The sequence below is a fragment of the Alosa alosa genome, chromosome 22 (assembly GCF_017589495.1).
Source record: "Alosa alosa isolate M-15738 ecotype Scorff River chromosome 22, AALO_Geno_1.1, whole genome shotgun sequence".
Lineage (NCBI taxonomy): Eukaryota > Metazoa > Chordata > Actinopteri > Clupeiformes > Clupeidae > Alosa > Alosa alosa.
In genome coordinates, this window is record NC_063210.1 from 18127785 (window position 1) to 18142858 (window position 15074).

A 15074-nucleotide genomic window follows, 5' to 3' on the forward strand; every position below is an offset into this window, starting at 1 on the left:
TCAGTTCACCTCAAAGGAAAGTAAACAAGAGTCTGACAAGCTGTTATGAGTCTACGGAAAGAAACCACTGAAAACATTAACATTGTTGGGGACGCTTCCAGTATTGTGTGTCAGAGAGTATGAGAAAATTGAGTTTGTGTGTGTGTGTGTGTGTGTGAGAGAGAGAGAGAGTTTGTGCATTCATACGTGTTCAAATGTGTTTCTGTGTATATGCTGCATATGTGAATGTCAGTTTGGTTGTGAATATGACAGTGTGATATGTGCATGTCAGTTGGTGTATCTAAATGCGTGTGGGTGTGTTTGTGTGTGTCCGTGTCTGTGTGTGTCTGTCTGTGGTGTTTGTGTGAGTGTGGGTGTGTGTGTGTGTGTCTGTGTCTGTGTGTGTCTGTCTGTGGTGTTAGTGTGAGTGTGTGTGTGTGTGTGCGTGTGTGTGTTTGTGTCTGTGGTGTTTGTGTGTGTGCGTGTGTGCATGTGTGTGTTTGTGTCTGTGGTGTTTGTGTGTGTGTGAGTGTGTGTGTGTGTGTGTGTGTGTGTGTGTGTTTGTGTCTGTGGTGTAAGTGTGTGTGTGTGTGTGTGCGTGCGTGTGTGTGTGTGTTTGTGTCTGTGGTGTAAGTGTGTGTGTGTGTGTGTGTGTGTGTGTGTGTGTGTGTGTGTGTGTGTGTGTGTGTGAGTGTGTGTATGTTTGTGTGTGTGTGTGTGTGTGTGTGTGTGTGTGTGTGTGTGTGTGTGTGTGTGTAGCTGGTGTGTGTGTGTGTGTATGTGTGTGTGTGTGTGTAGCTGGTGTACTGTGCCAGGCCGCCTATCTGTCCGTGCTCTGCTCTGCGGTGGCGTGCCCTCTCTGGTGCCCTCTCTGGTGCCCTGGCTCTGCAGGAATGTGATGACCGTGTGGGGAACAGAGTCCCGCATTCACACCCCAGATCCCAAACCACTGGCAGGACTCGCCCCATGCTGCGCTGGGCTGTGTTGGACCCGACCATCCAACCAGCCAGCCAGCCAACCAGCCAGGCTTCGGGCCATGAGGCCAGCCCACCCCTGGCAGGGACCATGTGCAGTCAAAACCCTGTGTCAGCTAGCCCTGGACATCCCTCCCAGCACACAGATACTGATACACACACACACACACACACACACACACACACACATGCTATTAATGTTCATTTTGTTTTCACCTCCACAATTGCTGTGTGTGTTGTGTTTCTACATGAGTGTGTAGGCTACATGTCTGTATATTTGTTTGTTTGAACACATGCACACACACACGCTCACACAAACACACACACACACGCTCACACAAACACACACACACACGCTCACACAAACACTCACACACATGCTCACACAAACACTCACACACGCTCACACAAACACACACACACACACACACACACACACACACACACACAAACAGATCCAGGCACCCTCCTGTCCACTCCTCTACTCCCTCTCCTCTTCTCTGTTCTCCTCTCTCCTACCTCTCCTATCCTCTCCTTTCTTTCCCTCTCTTCTCCCCCTCTCATCCCTCTCTTCTCCCCCTCTCATCCCTCTCTTCTCCCCCTCTCATCCCTCTCTTCTCTCCTCTTCTCCTGCCTCTCCTATGGACTCTGTGCACTAGCTTACTTGAAGTCAGCAAACCAGTTTGTCACTCTGCTCGGCTTCAAGTCCTCACAAAAACTATTTTACCTTTTTCCTAAAACAAACGCCAGCCTAAGTGCAGTGGCTGCACAAAATAAGGAGGGAAGGAACTTCAGTGAGCACACGTTTTGGTACAACTGAAGCACTCCTCTGCAGGTGCTTGTTGACAGCGATATCAATTAACAGGACACTGGTTTGCTGACTTCAAGTAAGCTAGTGCACAGAGCCCATTCTCTCCTCTATTCTCATTACCTCTCCTTTCTTCCACTCTCCTCTCCTCTCCTCTATTCTCATTACCTCTCATTTCTTCCTCTCCTCTATTCTCATTAACTCTCCTTTCTTCCTCTCATCTCCTCTATTCTCATTAACTCTCCTTTCTTCCTCTCATCTCCTCTATTCTCATTACCTCTCCTTTCTTCCTCTCCTCTCCTCTATTCTCTTTACCTCTCCTTTCTTCCTCTCTGTTCACCTCTCCTCTGTTCTCCTCTCCTCTGTTCTCATTACCTCTCCTTTCTTCCTTTCTGCTCTCCTCTCCTCTATTCTCTTTACCTCTCCTTTCTTATACTCTGTTCTCCTCTCCTCTCCTCTGCTCTTCTACCCTTCCCTCTCTTCCTCCTCCCCTCCCTCTCCCCTCCTCTCTTTCCTCGTCCCTCTCACAGGCCAAGGCAAGAGAGACTGAGCGTAGAGGGGTCATCTGAACGTCTAGAGATGGTGACGGTGATGGAGGGGTCATCTGAACGTAAAAAAGTGCTCTCAGCTTGGTTTCAGAGATCTTGGGATGAATAGCTTTATATCCTTTATCCTAAGACACAGTATTAAAGGGAAGTTGCTTTGGGATGAATAGCTTTATATCCTTTATCCTAAGACACAGTATTAAAGGGAAGTTGCTTTGGGATGAATAGCTTTATATCCTTTATCCTAAGACACAGTATTAAAGGGAAGTTGCTCCCTCAGAAGTTTGTTCCTCTTATTTCTTCCCACTATTAACTTTTTGTGAACAGTTATGTTTAATTATGTCCTTCTCACTGTATTGCAAAGTTACTTGAATTACTTTTTTATTTCCCTTTAATTTCTTTTTTTCTTTACTCTGTCTTTTAATTTTGTTTTTCTTTCTGCTGTAACAGTCCCACAACGTAGGCACTGGTTCAGTAGTAGCCACTCTTGCTTCAAACCTCATTGCATAGTTACCATACATGTTTATTCTCTCTATCGCTTAGACAACCATTTATTCTTATCAATAAACACAGACACAAATATACACACATATCTACACACCCACACACACACACACATAATGTGCACTGGCCCATACACACGTACACATACACAGCCTCACACACATTTCTCAAAGGTACTCTAAGCATGAGTCACGGCCAATTTGCACTCTGCAAACCATCACAATCCAGCATGACCGCACGCCCCCTAAATCACTATCTCCCTATCAAGAGCGTGTGAAGGCATGCAGGAGTGTGTGTGTGTGTGTGTGTGTGTGTGTGTGTATGTGTGTGTCTGTGTGTGTGTGTGTGTGTGTGTGTTTGTGTGTGTGTGTGTCTGTGTGTGTGTGTGTGTGTCTGTGTGTGTGTGTGTGTGTGTGTGTGTGTGTGTGTGAAGGCGTGCAGGAGTGTGTGTGTGTGTGTGTGTGTGTGTGTGTGTGTGTGTGTGTGTGTGTGTGTGTGTGTGTCGTACGTGCCAGATGGACAGGATCCGATACGCGTTTTATAAGTTTAGGAAGATAGAATCGCGTCCACGCAGAATAACACCACTTAATCTTTCCGTTTGTTGGAGGTGTTTCTTGGACATGTATTTACAGTGAAGGTTCTGGAAATGCAAAACGCATGCTGAATGCATTTCTATGTTTTGCCTTCAAATGATGTATGAGCTACAGAGCAAAGGCCACAGTAAAGTAGTGGAAACAGCCATAATTGTTGAACCTCTCGAGTGTATTAAGGGGATATCTGTTGCCAAACCCTAGAGAACAGCATTGCATAAGAAATACTGGATGTTAATTTCAGACCGCTTCACTCTAACATTCCCTATTTTCATGTATGAGACTGCCCAGTATCTGAATCAAACTACAAATAGTAATGTAATAGTAATAGTAATGTATTTTGTTTAATAAACTATAGGTTGTCAGATCATATATGTGGATAATATAGATGTTGACCTATGCAACGCTGAACAGTCAATGTTCTGAATTCATCTGTATATTGTTATGAAATCAAGGCAGTGTGTTACTATAATAAAATATTGACTCATACCATTTGCTTAACCTAACCTATCCTATCAGTGATTAGTGTGGTCAACATGCATGTGATTGCATGAATGTGAATGTGATTATGTTTGCAATGTGAAGATGCTTTATATATAAACCAGCTGCTCGGCCCTGAGCTGCTGAATTATATTGCAGAAGCTTTCTTGGTGTCATTTTTTATATTATGATATGCATGTGTATGTCCTATCGCATCCTCCCCATATCGTGTGCACCCAGTTATGACTGTGGTCTTTATTTCATTGTTGCTGCTTTTTAAGCAATCATAATAGAGAACTTTCTATCCCATGCTGCCCGTGTTGATCTCAATGTCTGGTATTTTTTTTTTTTTTTTTTTCTAATTGCTTGGCTCTGGTCCTTGATTAGTAAAGTTTGCTTAACAAATCACTTTTCCTTCCTCTGTTCCAGATTATCACTCTTGGGGAAATGTTATGGCTGAGTGAGGTTCAGTCCAAGAGCTACAACGCTCTGGTATGAAGGAAGTTATGGGTGAGTTTTCTTGGACTCGACTCCATTTCTGTGTATTCCCACTGAGTGATCCTATCCTGTAAAATAGAGTTCACAGACACACACTGATGGCTGAGTCTCCAGGTTTGGTCACCAGCTCTGCGTGTTCCCAGCAGAGGTGGGAATCCCAACGTAAGATAAGAAAGTCAAAGTCCTGCTATGAATTCCTTCCACTTCACACAGGTGATATCAGATGTTTTAGTGAATGGTTGGAACGAATGTGTTGCAGGACTGTTACTCTCGGAAGCCATGATATCCACCTCTAGTGTGTGTGTGTGTGTGTGTGTCACTAGTCACCCTAGTGTCTAACGTGGTCACAGACACACACTGAGAGTTGCTCCGAGCCCAAGAATGCAGCCTCACAGCTATTCAGCTCAAAGTCCTCACAGAGCGTCAGTTCTCACTTAATGTGCAATAAAAAGATAAAGCAAGGGAACCACAAATAACCGCCAGAGAGATAAGAAAGTGCCAATGGGAGTATGATTGGATGTGTTTCTCTGGATTTTCTTACAAGACAGACACTCAGAAGACATGATAAACTGCCCAGTAAAGATGGAACTCAATCCTGAGATTCACACACAGAAAAGATTGGTCAATGTTGCTACCAAGAATGTTGTTGTTTTTACCATATGTGTTGTCAAGAAAACTGACCTTGCAGAGTGGTGTTACACTATCTTTTGAATTATACGTGATACGTAAGCTATTTTCAATTATTACACTAGGAGAGTACCTTACAAGTGAGGACTCGGAAGGATTAGCTATCATAAGCAAGTTTGATGTTTGTGTGATTTCTCTCCCATAGCCTTGTCAGTGCCAAAATTCCAGTGGGTAGTCCCCAGATGCGCCCTATCGTTGGTCACTCAGTGCCAGAGTCATATCTGACCCCACGAGACACACCTTAACCGCATGCAATGTTCTCCATTTAGAGGCTGGGAAAGCTGAGGTTGGCTTGGTGGTGCTGCAGTAGCTTTGCACCCCTCCTGGAAAATGCCACCCAATCTCAGATCTCAGATCTCATAGTGTCCAGACTGAAATCAATACAGCAGGGTGCACACTGGTTTCACAACCAATGGTGTTGCTGTATCAAGGTCACATGACCTGATCATGTGACATGGATAGACTACAGCTGTTTTCATTGCAGACAGTAGTTTGCATGAACAAAAATCAACCACATGCTGCTAGTTGCATGTGATATAGAGGCTATTCAACCACCATTCTGGCTCTAATGCTGCTAGTTGCATGTGATATAGAGCCTATTCAACCACCATTCTGGCTCTAATGCTGCTAGTTTCATGTGATATAGAGCCTATTCAACCACCATTCTGGCTCTAATGCTGCTAGTTGCATGTGATATAGAGGCTATTCAACCACCATTCTGGCTCTAATGCTGCTAGTTTCATCTGATACAGAGTCTGTTCCACTGTCATGCTGGCCCTAATAGTGCTACAGTATTTTCATTCTGGCTCTAATGCTATTAGTTTCCTGTGATTCAGAGTCTATTCCAGTTCCCCTTGCAGGGATTTACTTCTTCCCCTGACACTTAATAGATATTACACAGATCACACATACTGTACTGACAACACATCCATCTGTTTTTTTCCAGTGGGGGAACACATTGTGTAATGGTGCACGATTTAGATAAATATGACATGGAGACATCTCCCCTCTATGTGTGTCTGTGTGTATGTGTGTGTGTGTGTGAGAGAGGGAGAGAGAGTGGAGAGAGATACAGTATGTTAGGAAAGTGGGGGGTTAGAGAGGCTCTCAATGTCTGTATGTATTTTTACTACATGTACTTGAGTACTTTACACTCAAATCCCCAACAGGTGTGAGAAGGCTCCTAATTCATGCATGATAGTTTTGGAATCAAATTTGTCTGTTATATATTATGTGTTACACTTGGACCGCAAGTATGGATTGAAGAAAAAATAAATAAATAAAACCATCCACTTTGATGTCCCATTGACGACTTTTTTGTCTCAATGAGATATATTTTCAATGTCGTTTTTTTCAGTTCATTAAGGCAGTCTGTGTGCAGAGCCATTCACATAGCATTGCTGCTTAGCTTAGATTAGTTTATGCTAGCACTGGGTTGGCATGGCAGCCATGTGCAGAATGCAGTTGTAGGCCGAGGGGAGGTGAGGAGAGTATGGTTGCAGGGTGTATATATAGGCCCCTTATAACGTTTCACTCACGTTCTGAGCGAAGGCCTCCGGGGAGGTGGGATGTCTTTCTGAAGGACATACTGAGGGAGTCCTTTCAGTGTGTGTGTGTGTGTGTGTGTGTGTGTGTGTGTGTGTGTGTGTGTGTTTGTGTCTTTTTTCAGCAGGTCTATTCAAAGCAGGTGATGTCAGTGAGACTATAGTGGGAGTATGTAAATGTTAGTGTGTGTGTGTGTGCATGTGCACATGTTTATGAGTGTGTTTTGGGGTATGGATTTTGGTTGTAAGGGTGTGGATGAAATAAGAGATTGTGTATCTGTGTGTGGTATGTGTTTGCATACAGTACATGTGTGACTATGTGTATTGCATGTGTGTGTGAGAGTGTCTGTGTGTGTGTGTGCACACGTGCGTGTGTATTCGTGGTGTCCCTCTCAAACCTGGCCATGTTAAGTACTGTAGACAGTTTGGGTCATCTGGGAGGGGCTTGGTCCACTCATACCATTCCATATTCCACCCCCATCAACACACACCACCCATTTTATGACAATAGTAGCCCCCATAGGTTAAAAATGGACTGGTAAAGTTACGTGTGTGTGTGTGTGTGTGTATATATGTGTGTGTGTGTGTGTGTATATGTGTGTGTGTGTGTGTGTTTGAGACGCCACAGCCCTCTTGTAGTAACAGCTCTGTTTTGATGGCATAAACACATGCCACGGCCACCCAAACACATGGACTCAGCCACACTCCATTACTCCATTTCAACACCAACACTGTGTTTACTTAAAACAGACTTACAATCTGACTGCTGAGATGTACAGACGTAGAGAGAGAGAGAGAGAGAGAGGTACTACTAGTAGTAATGGTAGTAGTGGTGGTAGTGTAGATGGACAATTCTGCGCAAAACTGTCACATCCATAATGCCAACACAATGGCATGGTATTTAGTTGGCGTTATGGACGTGACAGTTTTGCGTGGAATTACCCAGGCTGTAGACTGATGCCTTTATCTGTAATCTATTCTATTATGGTAAGATTTAGACAATATACAGTGGCAGTTCATGAATTCACAGTACACACAAGATGGCAAACAACCACTTTGCATCTGTGTAAAAATCATTTGGGGCTGTATTTTGGGCTCCAGCGCATGGCGTAAAGCTCGTTATTCACCCGCGCAAATAATTCGGTATTTTGCATGTTTATTTTTTAAACATTGCAACCAGGGGTGTGGCAATAAACAACCTAGGGACCTAGCCTGGCGCATTGTCTAAAAATCGCTATCATACACCACCTAAACCTAGTCAGAAGTCAATGGCGAGTTGTTCATATGCTATTTTAAGAGCGCATGTCAACAGTCATATTGGCAGGTGCACGCACCATCCTTCTATCATTCATGAACGCACACTAGCGCAAGTCCATGCAAAGCATTACAAATTGCACGATTACAATGGGAAACATAATTAGAATAAAGATATTACGAAATACTGTACATCTCATGATGAGTAATTATTCACCATCATTTGCAAATTGGTAATGACGGTTAAAAGTGATAGGGGAGAGGCGAGAGACACGTATGGAGCACAGCTGAAGACGCACTGTCACGAGATATAAGCAACTCCTCTGCAGGATAAATGTTGTTTTATTCAGTCATTTGAGCAATATTAGGGTAAGTGTTGCTTTTTCCAGCCTATGTTTTCGATGGTAACCCATTGTCAGTCAATAGTGAAAGTAACTGCATATAACTGTCTTCGTTGACTGACACCTTGGTGAAGTTAGTTTCACTTTGCCAATGAGTTCAAATAATAGACGAGTGCAAATGCGTGAAGGCTATGCTAGGTTTTAGTAATGCATGGTTTAAGAATGACTATTTCATACGGTCTCGCAAGCAGCCTCCTTCAAATGCGCCGTTGAATGCCAAAATACCGATGCATTTATTTGACATATCGCGCTTTGCGCCGTTAAAGGGAATGCCAGATGTCATTCTCATTGGTTTAAAATGATGTTACGCCCCAAACACACCCATATGACTGATTAAAAAACCTAGGAACACCTTGTTGCGCCATGCGCTCCACTTTTGATAACGAAACCCCTCCCAATGTGAACTGGACATCCTACTAAATTTGAATAGACTTTTGACGAGTGACGATGCACTTTAGAATGTCATGATAGGGCCCTTGGAGTTGTAAGTCTCGCTCCATGAATTATGGTGAAAAACCTTTTCAAATATTTCAGCATGTAAACATTTGGGCGTACTAGCATAATTGAGCTGCGGAGCTGCTGCAGCGGTGCCGTTGGCTCTGGCTGGACTTGCAGGCAGCGGTTGGCCAAGCTAACAGGCAGGCAGGCCGCTTGGTGCTGTTTTAGGGAATGATCCAGACTTCTTGGAGGGGCTGGAGACAGACAAATTACACTTTGGCACTAGCAAAGCAAAGCTGTTTGAACAGTACAGGCTGAGTGTGTGTGTGTGTGTGTGTGTGTGTGTGTGTGTGAATATTCATTATTTCATGGATTAAACTTTTGTTTGTGGTTGGAACAGTCTTAATGTATTATTCATGCAATGTATTGTGGTCAATGACTAAATGTTCCTATTTCAGGTGGTGCCTCTGATAGGCCTGAGGATCTAAAGTCCTAGAGTTCTCTCTCTCTCTTTTCACAGTTCACCTTCTCCCCTCCAAGCCTGTTCAACAGCAACCAGTGCTGGCTCATCGCCATAGCAAATGATTTCCCCTTTGTGTACCCCACACCTGTCATCACCCCCCGACACACACACACACACACACACACACGCACACACACACATACACGCACGCACACACACAGAACGGACCCCAGGCTCTCTAACTCACACACTCACGCCATCCAGAATGAGTTCCCATCCAGATTAGTGTAAACAATCCCCCCCCATCTCTCTAGCCTTCTACCCTCTCTCTCAATCCTTCTCTCTCGGCAGTAACTCGACACACAGATTATTATTATGTGTTAAATTGGCTGCTGTGTCCCCTTCCTGGGCCATTAATAATTGACATGGGGACTGAAACCTATACGCAGGTGGGAGGAGGAGGAAGAGGAGTGGGTGTGTGTGTGTGTGTGTGGGGGGCTACTGCTCAGGAACAGTGCGATCTCATCGGACTAGGGCTTGACTCACCTTACTCCTCACTCCTGGCTCTGGAGATAAGTATAAGTATATATACTCTTTTGATCCCGTGAGGGAAATTTGGTCTCTGCATTTATCCCAATCCGTGAATTAGTGAAACACACACAGCACACAGTGTACACACAGTGAGGTGAAGCACACACAAATCCCGGCGCAGTGAGCTGCCTGCATCAACAGCGGCGCTCGGGGAGCAGTGAGGGGTTAGGTGCCTTGCTCAAGGGCACTTTAGCCGTGCCTACTGGTCGGGGTTCGAACCGGCAACCCGCCGGTTACAGGTTCGAAGTGCTAACCAGTAGGCCATGGCTGCCCAATGATACATCTGGTCACACTGACACAATGCACCAGTTTTTATCTAGAAAAAGAGATTTCCCCCTTACAAAGATAGAGATTCGCAGGATATTATGTAGCCAAGGAAAAAGAGATTTCCCCCCTTATAAAGATAGAGATTCACAGGATATTATGTAGCCTAAGCAGTGAACGCACTCCATGTACTCCACATGCAAACAAACACACATGCATACAGAAACATATGAAGAGTTCAGATGCAAAAGTCTCTAAACGCCACCTCAAAAATAAGATAACAATGGTGAATGAATGCTCTCCATAGTATACGTTATTCAAATAATTTTCCTTCAAACGCACTAAATACCGTTCTCTTTCTGGTCTGAACTATCGATTTGTAGGCAAAAAACCTATAGGAGACAATAAAAAATGCTCATTTAAAAGAAAAGTGGTTTAGAGTTTGTTTGTGTCATGTTTTTGCTTCTGTTTACATCATCACATCCCAAATTGGGATTTTTCTATCTCTATTGCTAAGGGGTAAAACTGTCCTTGAGTTCTAAGACAACAAGCAGTGTTTAAACCGAACCTTTACAGAGAGAGAAGTGGAGCTTAGTCTACTTACTGACTCAACTATTCAAAACTGGCACAAACCTTTGATCAAAATGCAAAAAATAAACCTTTGATCAACCTCCATTTGACATGCAAAAAATACTTCTGAAATGAATATGCAAACAGGAAATAATATGGGTTCAGAAAGGTCAAAAATACAAAATTAATCAATGTCTGCTCTTGGATCGATCAGAAATGACAAATGGGCCTCAAGCATCCCAGAGTTCTGTCTATCCAAGAATGAGGTGGACATAACTCTTCACTCCAATAGTATTGTGTGTGTGTGTGTGTGTGTTCACTTGGTTGCGGCAAACTCCTAACCTATCTTCTATCCTCCCAAAATGTACGATCTTACATCCAGAGACTCGCCCAGCCACAACCAGATGCAGCCTACAGTACTCCACTCACCATTCCATGAATCCTCCTATCACACTCACAGGAGTAGTGACAGATATCACACTACTGCAAGCATTCAATGGTGGGAAATGCTCAGTTTCCAATAATCACAGAGACTTAGATAGCATTCCATCCCAACAAAACCCAAGAAAATCCAGAGAAAGATTATGGGAAAATATGACTAGAGCTGATTTGCAAATTCAAATTCACAAGGAAATGCTTTAAACAAATAATGGAAAATATATTATTTCAGGCTATACACATAGGATGCACGATTTTTATACAACCTCAAAACACCTGTTGCCCTAAACATTCATGAACCAATGCTCTTCTTAAACCACAAGTTGTTAATTCATGGGCTGGTTAAATATTTCTATGCATGGTTGCAAAGCAGAGGTTCCGCCTGGACACGTTTCAATGGGGATTTAATTCAGCTCGCTGCTGGGGGTTTAACAGTAACAGTAGACCACACAGATGTTCCTGACACTTGAAGACAGTGCAAGGTATTCGTCATTAATCATTGGCAGAACTGATTTGAATATGACAAATTAGACGTATACTGTAGATTCCAATAGCCTGCCTTAGGCAACTTTCTGTTACCGTTTGTAGAGTAGCCTACATTAGCCTAATCAGGAATATGTTATTGAGCAACTATTATCACTTGCCTTTATGAAATAAGCACCATATTTTGAAGATTTACATCAAGCCAGGGACATTTTGTTTCCAGGGCAACTGCCTCTGTGGCAACTCTAACAAGGGTAAACTTATGTCCACTCCGTCGAGTTCTCCGCTCGCGATTGGTTTGCACCCCATCAATCGTTCCGTCTTATTTTCTCTTTGTGCTGCAAGATTGGCCCGTTCCTGTCCATCAATAATGCAGAAGAGGTCACCTTTCCGAAATCTCTAGTCTGTGGTAAGGTGAGGTTTTCAGTGCAACGCAGGTGCAACTGATGGATGGAAATGCAACAGCTCCTTCGATGACAAGAACAAGAAAATAGATTGTGAGTAGGCTACATTTTATCATTATTTCTTTAAAACGTCGTTCATCACGTTTATATTTTGATACGTGTTTGATATGCACTTTCAGTTACCCTACTTGTGTATTGTGATTATCTTGTAGCATGTAGACTCGAAGTGGTAGTTGATCTACTGTATTAACCGTATTACAATGAGCTACATAGCCCAAAATAGCTTGCATTTCAGAAAACCACATGCTTAATTGGTTGTAAGTGTCTCACTAAAGCAAATGACCGCAAATACAAAAGTATTCCTGGTATCCACGGGAAATTCTTTCCTATAATCCCTCAGTGGCTGACTTCAGAACCCAACCTCCTCCATATAATTTGTTACCACAATGATCAGTAGCCTTTTTCTGCAGTTTAAGGAACAAACAGTAGAAAAAGTCAGTATTCTCTGTTGGAATTGGGCGTGAAAACTTGAAAGATGGTTCATAAAACCCATCTATCCACATCTTTTTTTTCTCTCTCTCTCTCTCTCTCTCTCTATCTCTCTCAAACACACACACACACACACACACACACACACACACATGTGCCCAAACCTAATGTAATATTTGACATGAAGTCGTTTATAGACTGTGGAGCCGCTGACATCATACATGGAGCTGTTGGGATCCACCCAGATAGCCACGTACACACGGCCCAAGACCAGCCACTTCCTGCCGGCCATCTCCACCATGGCATCCAGCTACCGGAGCCACCAGCCCCTTTCCACGTCCAACCCCAACGCCAACATGCCCTGGAGGACCGACACCTACTACAGAGCCGGCAGCGGCATCCCTCCCTCTCTCTCCTCCATCCCCCGGGACGCACTGGACCTCGTCCGAGCCAAGACCACGCTCTTCCCGTCCAACCGGGCCGCGCTGAGCGCCCGCTACATGCCCGACGACTGGCACAAGTCCAACCAGAGCCACTACCGGGAGTCCGAGTCGTCGCGGAACAGCGCCGAGCGGCTGCGCCGAGACACGGTGCGCTTGATGCAGGACAAGGACCACCTGACCCGCCGCTCGCAGGAGACCACCAGCCGCAACCTGGGCGAGCGGCTCAACGACATCAGCTTCTGGCGCTCGGAGCTCAGCCACGAGGTCAACAACATGGTGACGGAGATCGCGGCGCTGACCGAGGTCAAACGTAGGCTGGAAAGGGCCCTGGCCGAGACCGAGTCCCCCCTACAGGTGAGTAGAGTTGCAACAGTAAGTCAGAGGTTACCAGAGGTTTGATAGTGCATTTCATAATGGTTGGGGATGATTTAGGAGGGTGTCAGAATAATGGGTGAACATGTGTATATGGTTTCGCAGCCACTTTACATCGTACCAAGGTGTAACACAATGTTGGTATAGTGCTGCAACCCTACAGGTGAGAGGGGAGATCAGCTTTAGATGGGGTTTAGATCAGAGATCAGGTTTACCCAATTATGGTTTCCTTAGTCTACTACTACAGAGAAGTCCATAACCAGCTGGGTGCATAATGGTCTAGAAAACTGCATACTTGCATAGGAAGCTAATTGCATGCATTTTCATGTTCATGCAAGTTATATGAATTAAATGTCTTAAATGATATTGCACATTATTTTATCTGCATAGCAAAAGTTTAGACATAGCAGCCATTTTGATCTTCCAGTGTTTGCAAACTGAAAAAAGAATGACTTCCAACTTCAATAGAAGACACCCAATGACTCAGCATCTTTCTGGAAACAAAAAAACTGTTTATTTAATTGCAAAACTTCCAAGTGCGTTTAAGTGCTCTAGTCTCGAGCATCACAAGATACACCCGCATCAGATCAGCGTAGCCATAGTTACGTCTCCCCGGAGGTCATTCCGCTGGCTATTGTTTTGCAGTGGTCGCTAGGTGACGCAGTCGTGGAACACAGCAGTGGTCATTTCCTTTATGCCTGGTGGCCATTAGGCATGTAGTAGTGGAGGCATTAGGTGTGTGTCACGCTGATCCAGGCCCAAGATCCAGTGACAGGGCTGGAGAGCGGTGACGACTCGGATCAGATGTCTAGAGCCTTTTCTTCTGAAGCCCCAGGTAACTGAAACCGCTGGGCTGGAGCTGCTGTGTCCTCAATCACGTCAAAGACACCGCAGCCGCGCCTTGGATCAGCCACTTAGCCCCTTTAATGTCATCCATCACTGTCAAGATCAGACCACAGCCATTAGTCACTGATGTACCGCTGACTGTGTAGTCTACGTAAGGCAGTGGAACAGAATAAACATTTCACACAGTTACAGTGATCCCATGGGTGTTTTCAGTTTCATTGCTGTCATACTGTAGAGAATATTCATAGATGACATAGTAATGTTTCTATTGGACCACAGCTCAGTTCACTTCTGTTTTTATAATCTGCTTTACAAGTGCACATTTGTTCTACTAGACTAGGGCATGCAGAAGAAGGTGCCAATGGACCCTTTCAAGAGAGTTCCATTATCAGCATCATAGTTGGCCCCACAAGACTTCCTTTTTAACATTCCATATGTGATCTTAATGCAGAGGAAGTAGATTGGGGCCCAAATAGAACGTTCAAGCATTGTTTTTGTTTTTATTGTTGAAAGGGTCTATAGCTAAAAGTCTGTTGTATGAGATGACATTATGCAGAACAACATGTTATCTGAGGCAATACAAGGACTTTAGAACATACATTTTTACATCAGTGTTTCCCATACATTGACTTATTTGTGGCGGCCCACCACAATATCAACATTGACCACCACACAATGATTTTTCCAGGTTGTACTAAATTGTACTTAAATCTGGTTAGCATCATAACCACGCTGTGCTAATTTGTTAAAAACTGTTGCATTCAAGTTAATTTTGCAAACCTACCACCACAAATATAATTAAATTCTGTGGGAAACACTGTACATGTTTGTCAGCTTGGCTGTATTTGTTATGTTTATGGTTATGGGATTTGGCAGACACTATTGTATACACTATACCCAGATTGGGCATGTTTTTAAAGATACTATGTGAAGTTTTCAATAACATTAACAAAAGACAAATAACAACAGAAGTTAGTATGAAAACCTGCCAGCACTGGGCTGTAATGCT

The 15074-nt window shown here is 43.9% G+C and overlaps 2 protein-coding genes across 17 annotated transcripts in view; both read left to right on the top strand.

The window, feature by feature from the left end:
• The window catches only part of LOC125287330 (deoxycytidylate deaminase-like), a 75369-nt gene extending 63425 nt beyond the window's left edge, over window positions 1-11944 (top strand). For 7 of the 15 annotated variants that reach the window (XM_048232988.1, XM_048232983.1, XM_048232995.1 and 4 more), the window contains one exon: window positions 4310-4395. Coding sequence is in view for 6 of the 15 variants with exons in the window: in XM_048233002.1 (XP_048088959.1) it covers window positions 4310-4378 (69 nt within the window). In the remaining 9 variants the exon portion in view is untranslated. Of the gene's footprint in view, window positions 1-2291; window positions 2373-4309; window positions 4396-9222; window positions 9649-11856 lie in introns of those variants that run through there. The other 8 variants (XM_048232996.1, XM_048233002.1, XR_007192344.1 and 5 more) reach the window with 6 other exon arrangements.
• The window catches only part of tekt3 (tektin 3), a 41706-nt gene continuing 38553 nt past the window's right edge, over window positions 11922-15074 (top strand). The window contains exons 1-2 of one of the 2 annotated variants that reach the window (XM_048232982.1): window positions 11922-12008; window positions 12602-13201. In XM_048232982.1, the coding sequence (XP_048088939.1) occupies window positions 12626-13201 (576 nt within the window). In that variant the 5' untranslated portion in view covers window positions 11922-12008; window positions 12602-12625. Of the gene's footprint in view, window positions 12009-12601; window positions 13202-15074 lie in introns of those variants that run through there. The other variant, XM_048232981.1, reaches the window with a different exon arrangement.